We start from the raw sequence: 26,690 nt of genomic DNA, 5'->3' as shown, positions 1-26,690 counted from the left end.
TTGCTAAGCTGAGTAGAGAGCAGAGACTTTCGTAGTCAAAATAATTCTGCCACAAAGAATGATAACAACTGAAGCTCCATGAGAAAGTTAGGCGGGACAACAAGACCCAGGAGGCATTCTGGGAAGAAGAAGGGAGAGTGAAAGGAGAAAAAAAAAGATGGAGTTTGCCTGAGAAAGGGGCAGACACGTGCTTTTCCCTTAATGGACTATTTTTCCTACCATGGACTGGTTTTTCATCTAGCATCAGCCTTTGAAGACCCAAGACACGTGAGATGGACTATGTTACCCTTTATATTAGTTAGCATAGTTTCATTTCCTTATTTTTTTTAGCTGGAGTGGGGGGAGTGGAATGTTCCGTTGGTATTGAATGAAAATGTACCTACTAAACTATTTTACTATCAACTGAAATCTTTTCTAAAGCAATTCTTTTCAATAAAGCAGTAATGATTAAATCTGTAGGTGTTAGTTCTTGCACAGACTGGCTGAATATCTAATTGGCCACGTGTGTTTGCTACCCTAAGTTCCAGAGCCAGATATTCTGAGTATAGCTCAAGGATGTGTCTGTGTGTCTTGCTTTCTTAATAAGGAGATTGGCTTTCTGAGGAAGAAAATTTAGACAGAACCTGGCTGAGATCTAAGTGGCTCTGCTCAGCAGTTAGAGGTTTGTCTGGATTTCCTACTCGTCCCAATTTCCGGCACCCCCATAAATCTTCTTGGAGATAAGGGGCTGCTTACAATGACCACTCTGACTAAAGCTCTTTCCACATCCCATGCATTTATGTGGTTTCTCTCCAGTGTGGGTCCTTTGATGTACCCTAACCTGAACATTCTGATTAAAGCTTGTGGGGAAAATCCACCCTTTGCCAAAGACAAACCTGACTTTAGGCCATCATACCAACGCCGGAACTCCTTGGATTCAGAATTTTCAGGAGTTTACAACAGCTATCGTCTTCAACAAAATAAATGAAAATGGATGGGATGTGGGGAAAATGTATGCTTTTGTCAGATATGTGTCTGTGGTTTCAGCAGCCATTGTGATGAAGCGTACAAGTCATGTACACAGCTAGCTTCCAGCAAAGGATGATGATTAACCTGTTGCTGGTGTATTCAAGAAATTACCTGTCTCTGAGTTGATTAGCTTGCCTGTGTACTAAAGGAATTACCTGTCTCTGGGTAAAATGTTATTAACTCTCTGTTTACTCTGCTTATGTATTCAGGAATATTTATTAACTCTGTTTACCCTGCTCATGTATTCAGGAATGTTAAACCTTTTTGTGTATCTAGGGTTTTTCCTGTCTCTGTTTAGATTGTACTAATTAACTGGTGCAAATGTAGCAAAAGACAATAAAGGGGGACACAGTGAAGGAGGGGGAGCTTTTTCCTGCGGAACAGCTGCCGTGGGGCATGCTGCCTTAATCATCCTGATCCCATCCCCCGAAATGACTCTCGAGTTTGTCTCTTCCTTTCTCCTTGCTGGTCAAGAGGGGGGGAAGCTTCATCTGCAGATCCTGACAAAAGCTCTTTCCGCATTCCATGCATTTATGTGGTTTCTCCCCAGTGTGAATTCTTTCATGTGCTCTCAGGGTACTGCTATGACTAAAGCTCTTTCCACATTCTATGCATTTATGTAGTTTCTCCCCAGTGTGGGTCCTTTGATGTACCCTAAGATGAGCACTCTGATTAAAGCTCTTTCCACATTCCATGCATTTATGTGGTTTCTCCCCAGTGTGGGTATTTTGATGTACCCTAAGCCGACCACTCTGACAAAAGCTCTTTCCACATTCCATGCATTTATGTGATTTCTCCCCAGTGTGTGCCCTTTGATTTAACCTAAGGTCACCATTCTGACTAAAGCTCTTTCCACATTCCATGCATTTATCCGGATTCTCCCCAGTGTGGGTCCTTTGATGTACCCTAAGGTCACCACTGTGAGTTTGATATGACCTAAGATGACCATTTTCACTGAGGTTTTTTCCACATGCCATGCATTTATATGGTTTCTTCCCTCTGTGAGTTCTTCGAAGTGGATGCAGATTTCTTCTCCCACTGAAACTCTTTTCCCATTCCATGTTTTTGTATGATTTCACCCCAGGGGGAGTTCTTTGAACTAGCAGCACTGGTCCGAAGCTGTCTCCACACTTCAGGTGTTTAAGCTGTTTCTCCTTTAGCTCATGGGTTTTTCTAAGCTTTTCTTCCCGGCTTCACACTTGACTCTTTTCAGGGCCAGAAGAAGTGGTTCTGTATAATTCTGGCCATTGTGTTTGTTACCTGATAGAGATAAAGGAAGATGAGGATGTAGCACCGAGCAGAATCTAACTGGAGGTCAAATGAAAGATTTTGCTCTGTCTTTAACTCCTTTGAAAGGCATATGTCTCCTGAAGGCTTTACTGGCAACATTTGAAAAATTAGCTGTATTGTGAAAACAGCAGGGATTCCCCTTGCCTGAATTGATACTTCCAAAGGGACAGGGATGGGAAAATATAGTTGATTAATATTAACCACTATCTGAAATAATATTAATCATGGGCCATAAAGTCAATTCTGACTGATGGCAGCCCTTTTTTTGGGGGGGGGGTTTCTAGGTAGAGAATACTCAAAAGTCATTCCCCATTCCCTGCTTCTGGGACCTTGCAGTTTCCCGAAGGCCACACAGGCTGACCTTACCCGTGGGAGACACAGCAGGGAACTTCTGGTTCTGCAACCAGATATTTAAACCACTGACCTATCCAGCCAGCTTACTCTGAAACACACGGATGGGGTTTGATTAGAATTGAGGTTTTACTGGAAAAGTTCCATGGTTTACTTGAAATTTCCTCCATTGTACAATACTTGATTTAAAGGCATTGCAAGTCAATAAATGTATTGAAAATGGTGAACCCATGAAAGGAAAAAGGGAAGGAAGAGCTGGAGAACCTGGATTAATAAAAAGCCACTGTTGGCTCTTATTTAGCTTGCAATCTACAATTCCAACATCCCTCTCGCTCGTAGTTTTGCTGAGCCAAGTATCCCTCATCTTGTAACTCTGGAATTGGTTTCTGTTTCCAAGGTACAGGACTTTGCACTTAACCATGGCCAGGTAGGATCTTGCCAAAAAGAGAGGGGAAATATTATTAAATATAGTGGTGAGGGTTTATGGGTTAGGGTGTTTTATTTTTAGGAAAATAGTTAAAGTTTGAGGATTTCTTACTATTGGGTGTTGCTTTGCTGGGGTATGTCGTCAGAGTATGGGACCAAATGGAGATGTGATGCTAAAATGGAATGGTTTAAAGTCTTGATAAATAAAGATAAATGTTAATGGATGAAGTGGAAGATAAGTTAAACCCTACCAAGGATGAAAGAAGATATAATATTACAATATATAATAATATATGATATATATGAAAGAAGGTATATTACAACCCCTTCACGGATTGCTGCCTTGTTGTAGTGAAGGGGCTTGAGTAACTCAGAGAAGCTATGGGGTATGCTGTGCAGGGACACCCAAGACAGACAAGTCATAGTGGAGAGTTCTGACTAAACACAATCCATCTAGAGTATGAATTGGCAAGCCACTCTGGTATCTTTACCAAGAATACCCATGAACAGAAACAAAAGGCTAAAAGATATGATGCTGGAAGATGGGCCCCTCAGGTTGGAAGGCGTCCAACATGTTACTAAGGAAGAGCGGAGGACAAGTACAAGTAGCTCCAGAGCTAATGAAGTGGTTGGGCCAAAGCCGAAAGGACGCTCAGCTGTGGACGTGCCTGGAAGTGAAAGGAAAGTCTGACGCTGCAAAGAAAAATACTGCATAGGAACCTGGAATCTAAGATCTATGAACCTTGGTAAGCTGGATGTAGTCAAACACGAGATGTCAAGAATAAACATTGACATCCTGGGCATCAGTGAACTAAAATGGACAGGAATGGGTGAATTCAGTTCAGACGATTATCATATCTACTTTTGTGGGCAAGAATCCTCTAGAAGAAATGGAGTAGTCCTCATAGTCACCAAAAGAGTGGGAAAAGCTGTAATGGGATATGTGAAAAATGATAGAATGATTTCCATACGAATCCAAGGCAGACCTTTCAACATCACAGTCATCCAGTTTTATGCACCAACCACGAATGCTGAGGAGACTGAAATTTTATGAAGACTTACAACATACTCTAGAACTGACACCAAAGAAAGATGTTCTTCTCATTATAGGGGTTTGGAATGCTAGTCAAGAGATAAAAGGAACAACAGGGAAGTTTGGCCTTGGAGTTCAAAATGAAACAGGGCAAAGGCTAATAGAGTTTTGTCAAGAGAACAAGCCGGTCATCACAAACACTCTTTTCCAACAACACAAATGGAAATCACCAGATGGGCAATACTGAAATCAGATTTATTATATTCTCTGCAGCCAAAGATGGAGAAGCTCTATACAGTCAGCAAAAACAAGACCCGGAGCTCATTGTAGCTCTGATCATCAGCTTCTCATAGCAAAATTCAAGCTCAAACTGAAGAGAGTAGGAAAAACCATTGGGCTAGTCAGGTATAATCTAAACCAAATCCCTTATGAATACACAGTAGAAGTGAAGAACAGATTTAAGGAACTCGATTTGGTGGACAGAGTGCCTGAAAAACTTTGGATAGAGGCTTGTAACATTGTACAGGAGGCAGCAACAAAAACCATCCCAAAGAAAAGGAAATGCAAGAAAGCAAAGTGGCTGTCCAAGGAAACCTTACAAATAGCAGAGAGGAGAAGGGAAACAAAATGCAAGGGAGATAGGGAAATTTACAGAAAATTGAATGCAGACTTCCAAAGAATACAAGGAGAGAGAAGAGGGCCTTCTTAAATGAACAGTGGATAGAACTAGTGGGAAACAATAGAAAAGGAAAAAAACAGATCTGTTTAGGAAAATTGGAGATATTAAAGGAACATTTTGTGCAAAGATGGACATGATAGGTTTGTTCTCCTTGCAGTCCAGGGGACTCTCAAGTGCCTCCTCCAGCATCACAGTTCAAAAGCATCAATTCTTTGGCGTACAGCTTTCTTTATGGTCCAGCTCTCACTTCCATACATCACTATAGGAAAAAGCTTGGATTCGTATTGACATCTATCATTTTTGAGATTATGTCCCATTACAGCTTTTCCCACTCTTTTGTTGACTATGAGGGCTACTCCATTCCTCCTACTGGATTCTTGCCCACAATAGTAGACATGCTAATTTGCCCGTTCCTGTCCATTTTAGTTCACTGACACCCAGGATGTCAATGTTTATTCTTGCCATCTCGTGTTTGACTACATCCAGCTTACCAAGATCTTACATTCCAGACCTGTCCATCTTGGGTGTCCCTGCACAGCATAGCCCATAGCTTCCCTGAGTTACTCAAGCCCCTTCGCCACAAAAAGGGAGCAATCCGTGAAGGGGCTCCCTCTCTTCATGCAGCCTTAATAGCATTGGCCATTTTTGCAGCCACATCACACTGCTGGCTTGTGACCCAAGATGATTCCAAGGTCCTTCTCGCTCCTAGTACTGCTGAGCCAGGTATCCCCTGTCCTGTAATGGTGTGAAATAGTACGGGAAACCATGGAACCAGGAGACACTCCAGCGGCCAAGAGGTCAAGGGTTGGAGCAGGAGTCCCCCAGCACCACTACCGTTCACAGAGTGACATCCCACAAGGGAAAATCCCAGAAGCTGACAGTCCGACAGTCCACTGCTTCTCTCCCAAACCCAAGGCAAAGGTCAGGGTTGTTTTTCAGCAAGTGTGGATGGCAGGGAGCAGAAGAGAGGGTGTCCTGGGTAGACCATCTTCACTGCTGCCAGTCCTGCTGTCAATATTCAGGCTGCCATTTCCTATGGGGAGCCTGGCAACTTTTTCTCCTGCTGGCAACACACTGGACCTTTTTTTAAAATCGTGGCCACAGAAGTACAATATCCTACATTCATATTGTCAGGTTATATAAAATAAGCCAAATAAAACAGAACCTGAATTTTACAGCCATGAACACTCAGCACAGAGATCTGTGACATAAAGTGCCTGACAAGGACACCGGAATAAACAAATTAAGGGTGAAGGTGACGTCAGGTCCCTGACCACTGACTGGACAGTGTGGGATAGTCTATATGGCCACTGGGTGATGACGTCTTTCTCTTGGCTCATGCAGAGGATTGTGGACTGTTTTGCTGTTGCTGCAGTATATAAATGTCAATAGACTTAGCTGCTAGAAGTCTAGTGTCTCTGACTGATTTTCTTGACTGCTGGGACTGGAACAAGGAGCTTGAGCAACAGGCGCTGCTAAAAACTGCGCCACTCTGACATAAGCACTACTGAGGCTGATGAACAGCTCTGGAGGTCTCCAAAGCTTACACATCAGGCTGGAATTTCACAGTTTATTACTATTCCTATTATTATTTTTGTTGTTGTTCTTATTGTTATCTTAATGCATATACCGCATTTCTCCCAAGAAGGGACCCAAAGCAGCTCAGAACATTAAGTCACACAGTTAAAAACACTGTAAGTTAAATATTAGTATACAAATTAAACAATATATGATTTAAAATATAATTAAAATATTAAAACAGGAAAAAATTTATATCTGCTTAAATGAGGTGCCACCGAGAAGGCCCTCCTCTTCCATGTCCCCATCTGCTATCCTTGGGCTGGCAATGGGGCTGAGAGGAGAACCCCCTCTGCTGATCTTAATCTCAAAGAAGGCGCATATAGGGAGATACTGTCCTTCAGGTAGCCAGGGCCCAAGCTGTTGCATTACTTAAAATGAAACAGATCCTTAAATTAAATTTCATATTCTGGATGTTACCAATAAAGATTGTTGTTGTTTAGTCGTTTAGTCGTGCCCGACTCTTCGTGACCCTATGGACCAGAGCACGCCAAGCCAACCTGTCTTCTACTGCCTCCCGGAGCTGGGCCAAATTCATCTTGGTGGCTTCAATGACACTGTCCAACCATCTCATCCTCGGTTGTCCCCTTCTCCTCTTGCCTTCACACTTTCCCAACATCAGGGTCTTTTCCAGGGAGTCTTCTCTTCTCATGAGATGGCCAAAGTACTGGAGCCTCAGCTTCAGGATCTGTCCTTCCAGTGAACACTCAGGCTTGATTTCCTTCAAAATGTATAGGTTTGTTCTCCTTGCAGTCCAAGGGACTCTCAAGAGTCTCCTCCAGCACCACAGTTCAAAAGCATTAATTCTTTGGCGGTCAGCTTTTTTTATGGTCCAGCTCTCACTTCCATACATCACTACAGGAAAAACCATAGCTTTGACTATGCGGACTTTTGTTGGCAAGGTGATGTCTCTGCTTTTTAAGATGCTGTTGAAGTTTGTCATCGCTTTCCTCCCAAGAAGAAGGCGTTGTAAAGGGCAGACATAACATCACATGTCTTTCACAGCTGGGCAGTGAGTCATCAACCAATGGTGTGACAGAGGGTGGAACTTAAGGGGAGGAGCTAGTATAAAAAGATTGGTGAAGCATGTGTGAGAGAGATTGCAGACTGGAGAATAGAGATGAGAGTTTGAGCTGAGGGTTTAAAGTGATATTAGTTATAGTGAGAGAGAGAGCCTGTCAGTGTGAAATAGTCTGTGTGAGCCAGTGAATTATTAAGAGGGATTGACTTATTGATTCTTTACCAGTGATTTACTATTCTGTTATTTCCTGTAAGCAATAAACCAGTTATTCTTGTTTTCAAAGATTTACTTGTCCTTCTTTTGATTTTAAGGATAAGTTGGTGGCAGCAGAGTTTTAAAGTAAATTAGCAACCACCCTTTGAGGTTTGAGGGTGGCGGTTACAATAAATTGGTGTCCAGCATGTGGGATTCGAAGTGATCCAGTAAAGCCTTGTGTGGAAAGGTGCCCAGAGCAGGGGTCTTTCATCAGGGACATCTGAGTGAACGTGTGGGTAACCTTCTAGGACTTGTCTCATGGGGAGCAAGTCTAGTAGAAGGGCGCAGGAGCTCAGATTGGGGACTAAGATAGGGACAGCTCTGTTTTGACCATTTCTGTGTGAAGAGTTGCCCAAAGCAAATGCTGTGGTGTTTGGTTAACTTGTCCTGAGTTTAAGGAAAACTCTGAAGGGACAGAGTGGAGCCAAGGGCAGAGAAGCTGAGGAGACTCACTGAAAACAGCTAAACCTGGGATAGGGGAAAGCTGTGTGTTTAAGGTTTTAGTGCCTGAGGCAGAGAAAGGAAAACTCTGTTTTGGCGGGAGGCCTAGCTGGAGGCTGAAGCCTGGTTACAGTAGCTAGCTTGCCAGTGCTGGTGGAGCAGCAACTTTATAGCAGACTTACTGACAGGAGAAAAGTGTACGTTTTAAAATCAAGGCTTGTAAGTGGGAACAGAAGCCTGTAGGAAAGAAAATGCCCTTGACCAGGAGGAAAAAAGCTGAACAGAGGCTGTATGAAATGGCAGCCGGGTCAGATAGTGAGATTGGTGATGTGGAGGAAGGATTTACCTCAGCTCAAGAGGGAGAGTCCTCAAGAGAAGACTTAGCAGAATTCAGAAAGATGGAATTGGCTCAAGCACATGAATACAGGTTGAAGGAGCTAGAGATGCAGGAAAGGGCCTTACAGTTTGAGAAAGAGAAAATGGAAAGGGAGGCTCAAATGGAGAAAAAAAAATAGAGATGGAGGAAAGAATGAGACAGAGAGAAATGGATGCACAGTTAGAGAAAGAGAAAATTTGCCTTAGAGACAGACCGTATGGCTTTTGAACTCCAGAGATTGGAATTGTTAAATCAAAATAATAATAATAATAATAATAATAATAATAATAATAATAATAATAATAATAATAATAATAATAATAATAATAATAATAATAATAATAATAATAATAATAATAATAATAATAATAATAATAATAATAATAATAGGGATTCCAACTCTGAGGGGGGTCATTTATCAAAAGCAGACCTAAAGAAATTCCCAACTTTTAAAAAAGGAGATTGTCCAGAATCATTTTTTATTTTATTTGAAAGAGTGTGTGCTGCTTTTTCTGTGAGGGAATCTGAAAAGATGATTATTTTAAGATCCCAAATTAGTGGAGGCCTCGCTGAAATCTACGCTGAGATGCCCATCGAATTAATAAAAAATTATGAAGAATACAAAAAGTTTGTGTTTGCCAGGTATGTCATAAACTTGGAACATCTGAGACAAAAATTTAGGTCAGTAACTAAGAAACCTGATGAGTCTTACTCACAATTAGGGGCAAACTTGGCTAGATATCTAGACAAATGGATGGTAGAGGAGGGAGTTCAGACAGTACAGGATCTGAAGAATGTTATGGGGTTGGAACAGTTTTATTCTCTCTTACATGGTGAATTAAAATATTTGGTCAAAGACAAGAAACCCCAGAATTTGAAAGAGGCGGGAGAAATTGCTGATTTCATTTCCCAGATAAGAAAAACCAGTTTTTCTGAGGGAAAAAGTATGAGGAAAACTTGGGAGGACTCTAATAGATATCCTAGAGGACAATTTAAAAACCAGCAGAAGGTTGGCAGCCATTTTGTGGGAAAGTCCTCAGAACAGAGCCAAGCCAGAGGGCAAAATTTGGAGGGGAAAAGTAGTAAAAGGGGCTGGAAATGAACAATGGAATGTTAGAACTTGCTTCAAATGTAATGAAAAAAGCTCACATTGTGTCCCAGTGTAGTAAAGGCAGAGAAAATAAAGAATTTTTACCACAGAAAGTAAATTTAAGCAAGCCAAAAGCTGTTCTTTGTGTACAGCAGGAACAAGTTGATACAATAGGTGAGCAGTCAGTAGCCATGGCAACGCCAGCAGAGCTATCTTCTCTAGGTAATGAGAGTGAACCTAGTATTCCTTTGGCTGAGATCAGGCATTGCTGTTTGATTAGAATGGATCACAAATTATTTGAAACAGCTGGGGACACTATTGGTATTTTAGATAACAACTTCATGGCGCTGAGAGATTCCTGCTCACAGGTGACCTTGTGTCATCCAGATATCATACCACACAAATAGATATTACCAGATGAACACATGGCAGTGAAAGGAATAGGACAAGAAACTATTATCTTGCCTGTGGCTGAAGTGCCACTTCGTTATAGGGGATGGCAGGGAAATTGGCATGTAGGAATTTCCTCACAGTTGCCATCGGCTGTTTTAATTGGTACAGACCTCTCTGAGCATGTCAAGAGAGTTCTGGTTATAACACGTTCACAACATGAGCAGAGACAGCTGAGGAAAAGAATGGCAGTCAGGGGGTAAAAACGACTGACTGTAGAAAGACAGCTGAGATATTCACACTTGATATACCACAACACAATACTTTTTCTCAAGAACAGCAAGCAGATCCCACTTTAAAAAGCTGCTTTGAAAAAGTGTCTGGAATACAGTTAACCCCTGAAACACCCGAAAGATTCCACATTAAGCAGGGATTACTGTACAGAGAAACACTGGTTAAACCCTCAAAAGGGGGAGAAGGGGTTCAAAGGCAGTTAGTGGTGCCTGTTAAATACTGCCAGAAAATATTAAAAAGGGAACAAAGTACTGATCCCAAGCTGTATCAGTGTGTTAAACCTAGTGGTGAAGAGCAGTTAAACCCAGAGAGCCCAGATAGGGTCTTCCCAGGAAAAGACCAGTTGGACAGGGAGGCCTTTGTAGATCCCAGTGGGGGAGGGGAGAATCACCACAAGCAAATGATTGTTCCTCTCTTAGATCAAATGGGGCTAGAGGAGCAGGGACACACTGATACCTTTTCAGCTAATATAGATTCGGCAAACACTGGCCAGAGATCAGGACAAAACTTTTACTGCCTGGAAGTAGAGGAGCAGTTAAAAGAATTTGGCCAGGGGGGTGAAGGAGGTCAGAGGCCAGAGGAGGGCAGTGACAAAACTGACGCCCAGCTATGTCCTTTACCTGTCATTTCAAACTCAGTACAATGCAGTGGTTTGGATATAGGTAGACGGTTGCCCAGAGTTACCCTGAGGGGAAACGAACTCAGTACAGTGGGGTCTCTACTTAAGAACTTAATCCGTATTGGAAGGTGGTTCTCAAGTCGAAAAGTTCTTATGTTGAATCTGCATTTCCCATAGGAATGCATTGAAAACCATTTAATCCGTATCTGCTCTTTTCCGTCCATAGAAACTAATGGGAAGCTGCTATTCCGCCTTCAACCACTAGAGGGGGATATCTTGTTTCTTTTCCCCTTAGGTCAAGAAAAGTTCAGGAACATGTTTTAAAGCATGTTGTGCTGATTTCTTCAGCACAAAGACACACAGGCAGGATGACAGAGTAGCGGAATCCACTTGAACACCAAAGTATGATGGCCAAAAAAGATCTTCACTGAGATTATGAATACACCAGGCACAAGGATAGTGTTGATAGTAGTTATTCTATTATTTACAATATATACAGGCAAGTTTTCAGCTCCGATATAATGCACAGTAGTTTTCACAGAGTTTAGTTCATGTATCAGTAACAAAGTCCATTGATTAAGTTCAGTAGATATACTAATGCAAAGGCGGTTAATCTGTATTCTACCACTAGGGGGAGAATTTTTTTTTAATCTAAGAGATTTGCCTAAAATGACCTAAGGTTAAAAAAAGGGCAGGAAAGTTTTTTTCCCCGTTCTTATCTTGGAGCTCCATTCTCAAGTAGAAGCAAAATTTAGTGAACGGAGCTGTTCTTAAGTTGGATTGTTCTTAAGTAGGGACGTTCTTAAGTAGAGGTTCCACTGTACCTCCATATCTTCCCCTTCTATTTGCCAGGAGGTGATGGGACCAGTGGCCATGATCTTAGTTTTTTTGATGTTGAGTTTCAGGCCGTTTTTTGCACTCTCCTCTTTCATCCTCATTACAAGCTTCCTTAATTCCTCCTCACTTTCTGACATCAGAGTGGTATCATCTGCGTATCTCAGGATGTTGACATTTCTTCCGGCAATCTTGATTCCGGCTTGGGATTCCTCCAGCCTGGCCTTTCGCATGATTTATTCTGCATATAAGTTGAATAAGCAGGGGGACAATATACAGCCTTGCCGTACTCCTTTCCCAATTTTGAACCAATCAGTGTTTCCGTATCCAGTTCTAACTGTTGCTTCCTGTCCCACGTATAGGTTTCTCAGGAGATAGATAAGGTGGTGAGGCACTCCCATTTCTTTAAGGACTTGCCATAGTTTGCTGTGGTCCACACAGTCAAAGGCTTTTGCATAGTCAATGAAACAGAAGTAGATGTTTTTCTGGAACTCTCTGGCTTTCTCTATAATCCAGCGCATGTTAGCAATTTGATCTCTAGTTCCTCTGCCCCTTTGAAATCCAGCTTGTACTTCTGGAATTTCTCGGTCCACATACTGCTGAAGCCTACCTTGGCGGATTTTGAGCATAACCTTGCTAGCGTGGGAAATGAGTGCAATTGTACGGTAGTTGGAGCATTCTTTGCCACTACCCTTCTTTGAGATTGGGATGTAGACTGATCTTTTCCAGTCGCTCTCCAGGATGTTTGGCTCAAGGTCAGCAACCACACTATCTGGGTTGTCCAGGATATCCAAATGTTTCTGGTATAGTTCCTTTGTGTATTCTTGCCACCCCTTCATGGATTGCTGCCTTGTCATGGCGAAGGGGCTTGATTAACTCAGAGAAACTATGGGCTATGCCATGCAGAGACACCCAAGACAGACAGGTCACAATGGAGAGTTCTGACTAAACGCAATCCACCTGGAGCAGGAACTGGCAATGCCACTCCAGTATCTTTGCCAAGAAAACCCCATGATCAGAAACAAAAGGCTAAAAGATATGACGCTGGAAGATAGGACCCTCAGGTCGGAAGGTGTCCAACATGCTACTGAGGAAGAGTAGAGGACAAGGACAAGTAGCTCCAGAGCTAATGAAGTGGTTGGGCCAAAGCCGAAAGGACGCTCATCTGCAGACATGCCTGGAAGTGAAAGGAAAGTCCGATGCTGCAAAGAAAAATACTGCATAGGAACCTGGAATGTAAGATCTATTAAACTTGGTAAGTTGGATGTAGTCAAACACGAGATGACACGAGATTGACATCCTGGGCATCAGTGAACTAAAATGGACAGGAATGAGTGAATTCAATTCAGACGAACATCCTATCTATTATTCTGGGCAAGAATCCTATAGAAGAAATTGAATAACCCTCATAGTCAACAAAAGAGTGGGAAAAACTCTGGGATGCAATCTCAAAAGTGATAGAATAATTTCAATATGAATCCAGTGCAGACTTCTCAACATCGGAGTTGTCCAAGTCTATGCACCAGCCACCGATGCTGAAGAGGCTGACCAATTCTATGAAGACTTACAACACCTTCTAGAACTGACCTCAAAGAAAGATGTTCTTCTCATTATCGTTCATTTGTTTAGTCGTTTAGTCATGTCCGACTCTTCGTGACCCCATGGACCAGAGCACACCAGGCCCTCCTGTCTTACACTGCCTCCCTTAGTTGGGTCAGATTCATTTCGGTTGCTTTGGTGACACTGTCCAATCATCTCATCCTCTGTCATCCCTTTCTCCTCTTGCCTTCACACTTTCCCAACATTAAGGTCTTTTCCAGGGAGTCCTCTCTTCTCATGAGATGGCCAAAATATTGGAGCCTCAGCTTCACGATATTCTTGCCATCTCCTGTTTGACCACCTCTAGCTTCCCAAGGTTCATAGATCTTACATTCCAGGTTCCTATGCAGTATTTTCTTTGCAGCATCGGACTTTCCTTTCACTTCCAGGCACGTCCACAGCTGAGCGTCCTTTCGGCTTTGGCCCAACCACTTCATAAGCTCTGGGGCTACTTGTAGTTGTCCTCCGCTCTTCCTCAGTAGCATGTTGGACACCTTCCGACCTGAGGGTCCCATCTTCCAGTGTCATATCTTTTAGCCTTTTGTTTCTGATCATGGGGTTTTCTTGGCAAAGATACTGGAGTGGCATTGCCAGTTCCTACTCCAGGTGGATTGCGTTTAGTCGGAACTCTCCACTATGACCTGTCTGTCTTGGGTGGCCCTGCACGGCATAACCCATAGCTTCCCTGAGTTGCTCAAGCCCCTTCGCCATGACAAGGCAGCAATCCATGAAGGAATCTTCTCATTATAGGGGACTGGAATGCTAAAGTAGATAGTCAAGAGATAAAGGGAAGAGCAGGTAAGTTTGGCCTTGGAGTTCAAAATGAAGCAGGGCAAAGGCTCATAGAGTTTTGTCAAGAGAACAAACTGGTGATTATAAACACCCTTTTCCAACAACACAAGAGGCGACTCTATACATGGAAATCATCAGGTGGGCAATCCCGAAATTAGATTGATTATATTCTCTCCAGTCAAAGATGGAGAAGCTCTCTACAGAGACTGGGTGGGGGGGAGGAGTGGAAGGGGTGGAGCCTCAAAGGGGGGCAGAAATGGGAGAGGGGGACCCACGTGGGTGGTGGGAGAGCCTCCTGATTCATCCCCCCTCAATAGGATCTGCCAAACTATTTCACAGCAGGCCCACCCACCTGATAAAAAATCCTTCACCTCTGGCACAGGTGAGGAAGAGGGGCCAAGAGGGAGGGGGGAGCCCTTTGGGAAGAGACCCCCTGATCCTGGTGTCTCTAAATAACTGGATGGAAATCTTCCAATTTCCCGGCTTGGTAGAGGTGATCTTTCATCCTGCCTTGATAGCGGAATGACCGAGTTCCACCCCTGAGTTGCTTGGTAATATTCGATATTTTGGATTTCATGCATCTTGCGGCTCTTAATACCCATATGTTTCATTTTCATTAACGCTTCTGAAGTCTTCCCCAGGCAAAAGGGGGGATACCTGCAACATGAAAGGGAGATGATAGGAAGCTTTATAATTCTGGTCCCTGTTGCAGGTTATGCCACACAAAGCGACGCCAGCAGGATTTTGGCCACGGAGGGCTATGTCCGTAAGAACTATGCCACACTGGGCTGGCCTACGGGAAGCACAGGGCCATGGCTGGGGTTCTGCAGCCTTTCTGGTTGTGTGCCCCAACCGGTTCTTGATAGCTTTCAGATAATATCGTTCCTTGCACAGACTTTTTGCTTTGTGTTTTGGTGTCAGTGCTTGATCTGTATAACATCTAGATATTTGGGGGCAAAAAACAATCTGGTAAACCTGAAATTTCCCAAAGGCCTTTTTATTTCTCAGATGAAAGGCGCTCATGCGAGTCTTAGTCGGGTGAAGTTTAAGTTGGTTTCTGTCCTAGGATGCCCCCTGTTCTAATGCACGAGAGACCAGAAGGCCATCTGACGGAGCAGCAAGGGTGAAGTCAGCATGAATAACACTTTTTGGATCTTGAGGAAGTCATTGCTGAGAAGGAGCAACAATGATGAAATCAGAGTTTCCAGACTTAAGAAATCACCATATTTTTCCATGTATAAGATGCCACCCAGTGATGTATAAGAGGCCTCCCACTTTTCTAACCCAAAATTAAGAAATCTAAGTGGACTGCAAGGGGATCAAACCTGTCTGTTCTGAAGGAAATCAACCCTGAGTGCTCACTGGAAGGACAGATCCTGAAGCTGAGGCTCCAAAACCTTGGTCATCTCATGAGAAGAGAAGACTCCCTGGAAAAGACCCTGATGCTGGGAAAGTACGAAGGCAAGAGAAGGGGATGACAGAGGTCGAGATGGTTGGACAGGGTCATCAAAGCGACCAACATGAATTTGACCCAACTCCGGGAGGCAGTGGAAGACAGGAGGGCATGGCGTGCTCTTGTCCATGGGGTCACGAAGAGTGGGATATGACTAAACAACTAAACAAACAAACAAACACATTATGATGCCATGTGTATATACTTACAATGACAATAAATTATTATTATTATTACTAGAGATTTTGAGGCATCATGGTATATACAACGTTTTTAATTTATATATGCACACAGGCCGCCATGATGCAGGAGCATCCTACAAGTGGCTAACCTCTTTTGCAAAACCATATTCTTCAGGGAAACTACTTCAGCCTTTAATTTTACTTGTATTTTCCTAGTGACATTCCTCAAGAGATCTATGGCTCTTGAAGTCTTATCATAGGCATCCTTCAGTCTCAAGAGACTATGGTAACATGCTCCGAATCGAGGAGTGTCCTCTCCAGAGCATGAAGCCCGGGTAAGGTAATATGGAGGATAGGCTGTTACCCAAGCAGCAGATCCCCCCTCTCCACATTGCTGAAATGATCCAATGGAAAGGCAAGAGCCAATACAACTGGTTCCAGCAATGTCGCAGGAGTTGGCAGAACGACACATGCTGCCTTCGGGACTCCAGCTCCGGATTTTGCCTCGAGGTTAACTCCTGAAGCCTTTTCCATGAATGGATATAGCCACAAGGCAGTGGAGGTTTGAAATCGGAGTTTTCCTTCTCCTAGATGGGCTGCCTTCCATGGCTGACGAGCCCCACCTGAAGTCTTATATACAAATTATATTGTGTGAATCTCTTTATAGGCTTCTGCCACCTCTGCTGCTGGAAAAAGGCTCCTCCCCATTTGAGTCCCTGTTGATCATTTCCAGGCCTCCAGAGACCTTACAGTGACAGAGTACAGTGGGGTCTTGACTTAAGAACGGCTTGAGTTAAGAACATTTTGACTTAAGAACCACTCTCATAGGAAAATATTGACTTGACTTACATACTTAGATTTGAGTTAAGAACTGAAAAAAACCACGTGGGAGGCAGGGAAAGTGCAAAATTTGAACTTTCAGTTAACTGTTGGCCAGTGAAAAGGGTGCCTGTCTGCTTCCTCACTCCTCCCAGCGTTTAGAGAGTGGATTGGTAGACAGTCTTCGGACTGCCTGGTCCTGGACTGCCTGGACTGTATTTTCCCTGCCTTCCCTGAACCTTTCTTGACCTAAAAAAATAAATAAACAAAATATCCCCCTCTAGTGGTCAAAGGCGGAATAGCAGCTTCCCATTAGTTTCTATGGACGGAAAAGAGCAGATACGGATCAAATGGTTTTCAATGCATTCCTATGGGAAATGCAGATTTGACCTGAGAACGTTTTGACTTGAGAACCGCCTTCCAATACGGATTAAGTTCTCAAGTCAAGACCCCACTGTAGCTCCTTTGTCCCTCCTTTTTCAACCCAAAGGAGGTGCCCAGGGGCTCTTAAATTTATTGCCCCTAGTGGCCAATCAGAGATTAGCTTCTCCAGGCTTCTTCTCCAGCGTTTTGTCTCACAGGGGGGTTAAATCAAACTGGTCAGCTAGTTACTTGCACAGATGAAATAATTAATTGGACTCTTTCTTAAAAACTTTTCACAAACTTTGTTTATCAGTTCTTACAGGGCTATTCTAGGCCTGTCAGCTCAGATGGAAGCTGTTCCCACATTCTTTGCATTTCAAAGGTTTCCTCTTTGTATGAGTTCTTGGGTGAATAAAAGATGACTGCTTTTATGGAAAGGCCTCCTACATTCTGTGTTATTTCTACAGCCTCACCCCTTTTTAAGTCTTTGATATCTACAGGTCAGAACTTCATTAGGATACCTGACTCCACAGGAATCCTACAGAAATTTACAGACCTCCCAGGCAAGGAGATTCTACAATTCATCAATGTTGTCACCACTGGAAGACAACTGATCCTCCGGGGTCCTGCCCAAAGCCCTCTCTCAGAGGTTGGTCCATCTCTCCCTCTCTCTCTTCAGCTAGTGTGCCTCTCTCCTCCCTGATCTTCTCCTTCACTTTCTAACCTCTTTCTCTCCCCAATAGGAGGGTTTCTCCAGCCTTCTCTCCATCTCCTTTCTGCCTCTCATGAGGTATCATCAAGTTCTCCCACTGTTTGGTCCAGGGATTCTCCATTCACATCCACTCCTAGCCTTGTGGTAATATCCTCTCCTTCTTTTGCCCTCCTACCTCTCCACCTTCCACTCTCTCCCTTCTTGATGGTTCCCCACGATATATTTCTCTTCCCTCCTCCTGTCTTATTATTTTCCTTTTCTCCTGCACCTCTGCTGCTACCCTAAGGTTCCTTTGCCCAGTCAATCCTTTCCTCTGATGAACCTTCCGTTTCCCTCACTGGAATTTCCACCTTAGACACCCCAGGCTCTTTATTTCCAGAATCTCCCATCCCTTCATTGGCCTAAACCTTTGATTCTTCACCCGGAACTATCTCTATCCTCCTGGTTTTCTCTGTGACCCTTCTCATCTCTCTATCTTTCCATTCTCCCCATGGAGGTGTCACTTCTCTGATGGGTCATATGTTGTCTCTGGGGCTCCATGGGCTTCTCTCTCCTCTTTTCAGGAAAGGACAGCACTCCGGTCAGGATGGGTTCAGCCCGACTTTCTCCGTCAGATAGACAGCCAGTGACAAGGCATTTGAAGTTCATCTGGGTATCTTATGGGAAGTATTTTCATTGTTGCAGTGATTCCAGGCAATTCCAAAACTTGTTAATTCTGTACAAGTTCATTTATATACATCATCTCTAGATTCCATACTTAAATATATTAAATAAAAAAAATATATGTAAGACACTCTTACAGGCATGAGGAAAAAAAGTCAGTACAGATCTTTAAATCCAAACATCATGCTCTTATGCAAAAACTGCAGGTTTACTTAAAATACATCCTTGCATCTTGTAAAAAGATGCAGCAACTTAAATTTAGATAATAGGGAAAATTTAAGGCATGTTTGAATCTAAAATACAAACACATTAAAACACTGGTTCTCAAAATCTAGACAGACAGAATACAGTACATCTTCAGAACACTTCAAACTTCCTAAGAAAACAAAGATAAAAAGGAAAAAATATATAATTTTCAATGAAAGACATGCAAAAGTATTTAAACTTTTAAAATAAATACATACAAAGTAAAAAAGCATTATTTGACTCAAACAGTTTGTTAAAGACAGAGAAAATTTTGTTCTCACCCAGCCATGTGTAAAATCCATTGATGGCTCTCACTGCCTCACAGTTATCTTTCCTCTTCCAAGGACTTTCACCTGGCATCATGAAACCAAACATCTATGTTTCTCCATCCATTCCTTTCTAATAACACTTTGTGTGAGATCTCTCCCAATATTTATATCCCTTTGTTCTGCATCAATCAGCAAAACCAAATTTTCCCAAGGCTTAGATTTCCCAGACTCAGAGAAGCTCAGATGTTAAGGATCAAAGGATTTGGTCACCTCTGACCCAGTGCAGTCCAGCGTCCGAAGAGATCTGAGCTTGAAAAACCAAACTTTCCACTCCTTCCAAAAATCCCTGCCATGACAAAGCAGTATAGTCTCAATATAATAGCATAGAAACACCTAGTTCTTCCTGAATAATATAGTATATTCACTGGTACCCTCTTTAAAACTCAATTACTATTATTATTTATAAGGGTAAAGCATTCTAAAACAAATGACAGCTTCTCTCTCTACACTGCTTGCTTTTCTTTCATCAGTTAGCCTTAGAACATCCATCCTTTTCTCTTTTTACATTAATTTGGTAAAAGCTTCCATTATACAATATATGCTTATTCTCATCTTTTAAAGCAAAAAGTTCCACGTCTATTTTGTGGCATTTCTCTGTTAATTAACGATAGAAGTAAAACACATCACAAGTGGCACTTCAAAATGCACTCCATTTCTTCTCTTTTTCTCTCTGTTTTGCATTGAGTCAGCTTAATCTTTCAAGTGAAAACCAACACAAAACTGAATGAGCTTCTTATGCCTTGTTTAATTATCAGGAGCTCTGAATACAGCTCGTTCCACATTCCATGCATTTGTACGGTTTCTCCCCAGTGTGAGTCCTTTGATGTGACCTAAGGTGATCACTCTGACTAAAACTCTTTCCACATTCCATGCATTTATGTGGTCTCTCCCCAGTGTGAGTTCTTTCATGTCTCCTCAAGTTACTACTCTGATTGAAGCTCTTTCCACATTCCAAACATGGATACAGTTTCTCGCCTTCATGTGTTCTTTGATGTTTACTGAGGTGACATGCATTTATGTAGTATTTCCTGTGCGTCAGTCCTTTCATGTGAAGTCCATGCATGACCATTCCTATTTTCAGTTCTCTGTTTTCTTGCTTGATTGCGAGTTCCTGCCCTGGTTGCCCCAGATGTTGCTGGGCAATTCTTCCTCTTCTGTTCTTCATCATCTGGTAGATTAGAAAAAAGATGAGAAACAATTACTTTCAAAATCTGCAGGATTAAGGAATGAGGTGTTCAGGCTCCGCCTGAGTCACAGAGAAGGAAGGAAAGACAGCCAAAACAGCGAGGGAAGAGAACCAGGGAGGGGATGATGCCAGACTGGATGTTCCTTTGAGGTTGAGGTTGGAAGCGCTCTTCAGTGAGGGACCTTTTGGAGGGAGGAGTTATGAAGGGAGGATCATTTTCACACCCAAGTAAGTACATCAGATTCAAAGTATATTAACTCTTTTCCTTCTCAAGTTCTCCCCAACTGTTGCACTTACGTTTCCAGAATATTATAAAGAAATTCCTCAAAGTTGATTAAAGAGAAAACAAATAATTGAATTAAAGGATTTTTTTAAGCAAAAAATGAATAACGGGGAGGGTAAGGACAGTGTTAGAAAGGAAGTGTAAAAGTGGATGAATTCAGCTAGATTATTAGACTCGAGAACCGGTAGAGAAGTTAGTGGTCGATGCTGGGTCTCATCGTTTGTTTGTTTATTTATTTATTTGTTTATTTTTATTTATTTAATACCGCACCTATCTGGTCTATTCGACCACTCTAGGCGGCTTACAGCATAAAATAAAACATTAAAACCAAGAATACTACATAGACATCCCATAAACAGAAACTACAGTAGAAAATGAAGAAAAAATGAATAAAAAGAGTGAGAGAATAATTCAAGTACTGACAGGAGGGAAGGCCTGAATGTACAACCATGTTTTTAATTGGCTTTAAAAAGTACCCAGTGTAGGGAGGTTGTTCCAGAGGCGCGGGTCCACCGCCAAGAAGGCCCGGTTTCATGTCTTTTCTTTCTGGGCCTCTCTCGGCATCAGGCTCCTCAGCCTCACCTCCTGACTCACGCGGGTGATCCGGGTACAACTCGGTAGGAGTAGGCACTCCGCCAAATATTGAGGTCCTAAACTGGTTAGGGCTTTATAAGTGAGCATTAAAATTTTGAAGTCGATGTGGAAGTGAATGGGCAACCAGTGCAGCATGGCCAGAGTAGGAGAGATATGTTGGTATTTTCTCACTCCAGTAAGGAGCCTGGCCACCGCACTCTGCACCACTTGAAGTTTCTGCATCAGCTTCAAAGGAAGCCCCACGTAGAGTGTGCTACAATAGTCTAATCTAGAAATTACGAGTGCATGTATGAAGGTAGTGAGTGCCCCATGTCTAGGTAAGGTCACAGCCGGGCAATCCGCCAAAGGTGGAAAAAGGCGGTGCAGACTATAGATGCCACCTGCATTTCCATGGTGAGCATCGGGTCCAGATGTACCCCCAGGATGCAGACCCCACTCTTCATGGCCAGGGCCACCCCCCCCAAACATGAGCGAGTTTCCCAAGCCACCATCCACAGGGCCACCCACCCTCAGAACTTCTGTCTTGTCTGGGTTCAGCCGCAGCCTGTTCTCCTGCATCCATTGCTGTATGGCCCCCAGGCAGCGCTGGAGGGACAGGACGGCATCACCTGCAGTTGGTGAAAAGGAAATATAGAGCTGGGTGTCATCATTATATTGATGACACTGTGCTCCACACCCCCTGATGACCCCTCCCAGTGGCCTCATATAGATGTTAAACAGCATTGGGGAGATGATCGACCCCTGTGGAATCCCACAATTGATATTCCACTGGGTCAAAATACTCTCCCCAAGCTGCACTCTCTGGAGGCGGTCCTCCAAGAAGGAACAGAACCAGGCCAGAGCCAAGCCACTGATACCCAACTCAGAGAGCCTCCCCAGGAGGATACCGTGGTGGACGGTATTGAATGCTGACGAGATGTCGAGGAGGACCAACAAAGAAATTTTATCGCTGTCGGCCTCCCTCAACAAGTCATCGTACAGGGTGACCAATGTTGTCTCTGTACTGTGGTACGCCCTGAAGCCCGACTGAAAGGGATCCAGGGCATCTGTTTCATCCAGATATGCCTGAAGCTGATCTGCCACCACCCTCTCAACCACTTTGCTCATGAAAGAAATATTGGCGACAGGCCTATAATTGCCAATTTCGTCCGCTGCCAAATCAGGTTTCTTTCTTATGGGCCTAATGAGTGTCTCCTTGAGGACAGAGGGAAACCTGCTCTCAAGGAAAGACCCATTTATTATTGCAGTGGCCCATTCTGTTGTTATCAGCCTGGCTGCTTTGATCAGCCAGGCTGGGCAAGGGTCCGAGGAGGAAGTGGTGGCTCGACAGTGGTCAAGCAATCTGGCCATAGAATCAAGCGTGACAGTCTGAAAGGAGTCAAGGGTTACTGAGCAAGATGGAGCGCTGGACATCTCTGTGACGAACACGGGTTCGAAAACACACGTGTACGCTTGGACAGAGAGCAATCAGGAGTTTGCACATGCTAAAATGAGCTGAAAGAGTCCAATCCAGCCAGCCATGCTACAACACTCCTTCTCACAAGTCTGCCCACATAAGAACACCCTGGTACTCTCAGATATTATTGTGAAAAGGTCAAGTGGGCTTTGTAGTCCTTAGACTTAACTTGCACCACTGACAAGACTCTAAGTAAGCTAGGCCGAGGCAGCACTCTCAGATGACCCTATGGCAAGTGTACTGTTCAGGAAACCAAATGAGTTTTATAATCTTTATTTTATTAAAGAAAAAGCATGTTACTAGATATTCAAAGCCAAATTAAACCAAAACAAATAAACTAGCATTGTGCTGTTTAGTTACAAAGATGTAGTGAGGCAAAAAAAACATGAAAAATAGATAAGTATTCAAAAACCCCAAAAGCCATTAAGATGAATAAAAACAGTTCCAGTCCAGGAAATCATTAGTAAACAAAATAATTCAAGTTGGTTATAACAAGGCTATAGTCCTCAGTGATACTATAGAATAAAAACCCCTAAACAAAAGTAAAAATCCATTATATGTCCCATAGTCCTTAGAAAAGAAAAATCCAGTAAATATACCATAGTCCTTACAAAATTACAAGAGCATAGTCCATATGGAGTATTCCAAGAAAAGAAGTCCATAAAGAATATTCCATAGGTAACAGTCCATAGGAAATAGTCCCTGCACAGTCCTTAGAGAAAATCCCATAAGTCCAAAAGTAATCCAGCAAAGCATAGAAACCAGTCCATGTAGGTAGGCCACCACACTCTCTCTCAAGACATCAGGGTAAGTCCCATATGGCTGAAATGTAGGTCACGAATCACTGAAAGGTCGGTCTTGGAAAGACCAAGTCCATAGGTAAAAAGTTCCTTTTTCAAGAGTAACTGGCAAGGGCCTAATGCACCTTCCCACGATGTCATCCAATCAGAGTTCGTTACTAGGCAAACAGTCCTGTTGCATCACATGACTTCTTTCTCATACACAACAGATGTTATTTGGGTTTACGGTGGTTCCTCAAAGAGTCACAACAATTTCCATCTATCTTATCACACAGAGTCCTTCTCAGGCCTTCAGAATAACATTCTCCCGGCTCGTCTGGAAAACAACTTGTCAGCATCGCACAGATATTATATACAAAGAAACAAAATGGAACCTCTCTGGCTTATTTCATAATTACAAAACCCATATGCCTTTAAAAGATTTTACCTTAAAAACCCATCTCATCACAAGCCTCCTGAAGATTAACAAAATTCCTAAACAATTTAAGTTTTAATTTTGATAACTGAATAAGATGAGATGTCATAATGACGTATTAACAAAACAGAGAAAGATATTAACATGAGCATAAAGTAATACATTTCAAATATGACTCTAAAATAACAAAACAATTGATACATAAGAACTATTATAATTACAGTATTTACCATACATGAGAGAAATTTGCGTTAGACACCTCTACTAGTCTGAAAAACAGAAGAATAAACAAGTTAGTATAATTAATCAAATACATCACTCTGCATATGCTCAGATAATACTCTAGTCATCAAACAGCAAAATAGTGAAACCAGGGTTAACATCATAATAACTTGTTAAACCAATATACTGATATGAAGTAATAATAGTGAAAACACTCTATGTATGCTCAGGAACATAGTCATACAGAAGAACAAGAAAATTAAACATCAGAGCTTTAACAATTCTAGCCATTTTCTCCCCTTGCATCTGCACAAAACATTCGAGATAAGCAATGGGGAATTAAAGCCTCTTTTACTGGTAGATGTTTAACATCAAAATCATATGTTTGCAATCTGAAATACCACTGCATTAATCTTGGGCTTCGATGTCTCTGCTTCTCTAAGAATGACAAAGCATTTTGGTCTGCTTGAATTGGATCAGGGCTGTAAATTACAAGGTTGTCTACATAGCCAATCACATAATATAAATCACCAAAGAATTCATCAACCAATTTCTGAAAAGTAACATGCTCTACTCACTGTGTTCAAAAAAAGGAGTGAGGTCCCATCAGATGGCCTCCACTTTAGATTTTAAAAAGGCTGCAAACTGGTCAGGTGAAAAACTAGGGGGAGGGCTATCATCCAGACCAGTTCTGGATAGGTCGCGCACTATACGGAATAACTCCGCCTGCTGGTTGGATGCTTCACTTATCCGGCTAGCGAAGTAAGTTTGACAAGCAGCCTTTACCTTAGACAGGTAAAGATTAGTTGTGATCCTGACAGCTATCCTATTATAATCCGTCGGGTTCTTCCTCCATCTACGCTCTAGCCTCTCCTATGTCGCTTCAGCGCTCGAAGCTGCTGGTTAAACCAGGCCGCTGGACGAGCTCTACGACGGAGAGGGCATTTAGGTGCGATCGTGTCTACAGTCCTGGTTGCGAAGGTGGACCAGCTATCAACCAGAGCATCGACAGGAGTGCTAGCCAGTTCCGCCGTGACCCCTCTCATGATGTCCTGGAATCCAGCCGGATCCAGTAGCCTTTGAGGGCGGACCGTAGAAATAGGTCCCTGCTCCCTGCGAGGGGGAAGAGCCACTGTGAGGTTACATTTTATTAGCTGGTGATCTGACCATGACAAGGGGACTGACATGAGGTCCATCATCACCAGATCACACTCACTCCAACTGGAGGAAAAGACCAGGTCCAGTATGTGACCACCCACATGGGTGGGGCCATTGACATGTTGGGACATGTTCAAGGAAGCCATGGTTTCCAAGAACTCAAGAGCTGACCCAGATGGCTCTGCCTCTGCATGCAGGTTGAAATCACCCAAGACCAAAAGCCTCGGGGATCCCAATAGTGCTGCAGAGACAAAGTCAGTCAACTCTGGAAGGGAAGTAGCTGGATCACAGCAAGCACGGTAACCCAGAAAAATCCCAATACCATCCCTGGCCCCAATTGACACGTGAAGTGCCTCTAGACCTGGCCTTACCACTGAGGAGTGCCTAGTAACCTCAAAGCTGGATTTATAAACAATGGCTACTCCTCCCCCCACCCCTCCAGTCTACCCTGGTGCTGGACAGCATAACCGAGCGGACAGACAAGAGCCAGAGGAGGACCCCCCTCACTGCTGATCCACATCTTGGTTATGCATGCCAGGTCTGCATCCTTCTCCAGGATAAGGTCGTGGATCACTTGGAGCTTATTGGATACAGACCTGGCATTCAATTGGACCAGAGTTAGAGTGGAGGATTGGCTGGGCTGGCTACCTCGATACTGAGGGTTGGTCACAGTCCCAGAACAATGAACAGCCTTCAAGCATCTGTTCATCGTTCTTCTGACATGAGTAGGGACTGTGCCAACGGCATATCTTTCTCTACCCATGATCAGCAGAATATTCAGAGGCCCCTCGCTGGACAAACAAACCTTCCTCTCCATATCAAAGGAAAAAGAAGAAAGGAAAAAAGTAGAGAGAGAAAGAAAAAAAGTAAATTAATACAAAAACTTGAAAACAGAATAAGTGCATAAACAAATACAGTATATAAATAAGAATCCCAAATACAAAATATATATATATATAAATTTAAATTTTTACATGAAACACCCAGGTGCTTAACCCCCCTATGAAGTCCAGATCTGTCCTCCTCAACCACACAGTCTTATCCTTTTAAATATTGCTGGTCCTGATGTAATTTTCAGTGTTGTTAATGCTGATCTTAACAATAGTAAAAATACTGGAGTGAGAGTGTTACTCACAGGTTATGTCCCGTAGGTCTCAATAAGAAGTATAGGGGGCATCAGGGACAATGAGGTCCAAGCTGCAAATAATTCATTCACTGACCTTTCCCTTTCCCTCCCTCGGAAAGGAGGTAAAGCGTCTCTGTGGCTTGTCCAAAGGGAGCAGATCAAACAGTTTGGTCTTAGGAGAGAAACTGCCATGAGGAACTCCAAGATGGTGACCAGCCTGCTGAGGACAGCAATAGGGAGCTCTCTCTTCCTCACCCAGGATCTTCTCTCCATGCCATGGGTTTTTGAGTTAAAATCTTTTAAAGACATATGGGTTTTGTAATTAAGAAATAAGCCAGAAAGGTTCCATCTTGTTTCTTTGTATAAAGTATCTTTGCTGTGCTGACAAGTGTTTTCCAGGCGAGCCAAGATAATGTTATTCTGAAGGCCTGAGAAAGGACTCTGTGTGATTAGATAGATGGGAATTGTTGTGACTCTTTGAGAAACCACAGTTAACCCAAATAACATCTGCTGTGTATGAGAAAGAAGTCATGTGGTGCAACAGGACTGTTTGCCTAGTAACGAACTCTGATTGGATGACATCATGGGAAGGTGCATTAAGCCCTTG

At 42.9% G+C, this 26,690-nt stretch overlaps 1 protein-coding gene across 1 annotated transcript in view; it reads right to left on the bottom strand.

The window, feature by feature from the left end:
- Positions 1 to 1,269: 1,269 nt before the first annotated feature.
- Positions 1,270 to 26,690, bottom strand: part of LOC110071393 (uncharacterized) — a 56,264-nt gene continuing 30,843 nt past the window's right edge. Inside the window, 2 exon segments of the mRNA XM_078382612.1 lie at positions 1,270 to 2,198; positions 19,598 to 19,841. Of these exon segments, the coding sequence (XP_078238738.1) occupies positions 1,413 to 2,198; positions 19,598 to 19,841 (1,030 nt within the window). The 3' untranslated portion in view covers positions 1,270 to 1,412.

This window comes from Pogona vitticeps, chromosome Z, assembly GCF_051106095.1.
Source record: "Pogona vitticeps strain Pit_001003342236 chromosome Z, PviZW2.1, whole genome shotgun sequence".
Lineage (NCBI taxonomy): Eukaryota > Metazoa > Chordata > Lepidosauria > Squamata > Agamidae > Pogona > Pogona vitticeps.
The sequence above is the reverse complement of the archived record's forward strand: the minus strand, read 5'-3'. Positions and strand labels throughout refer to the sequence as shown.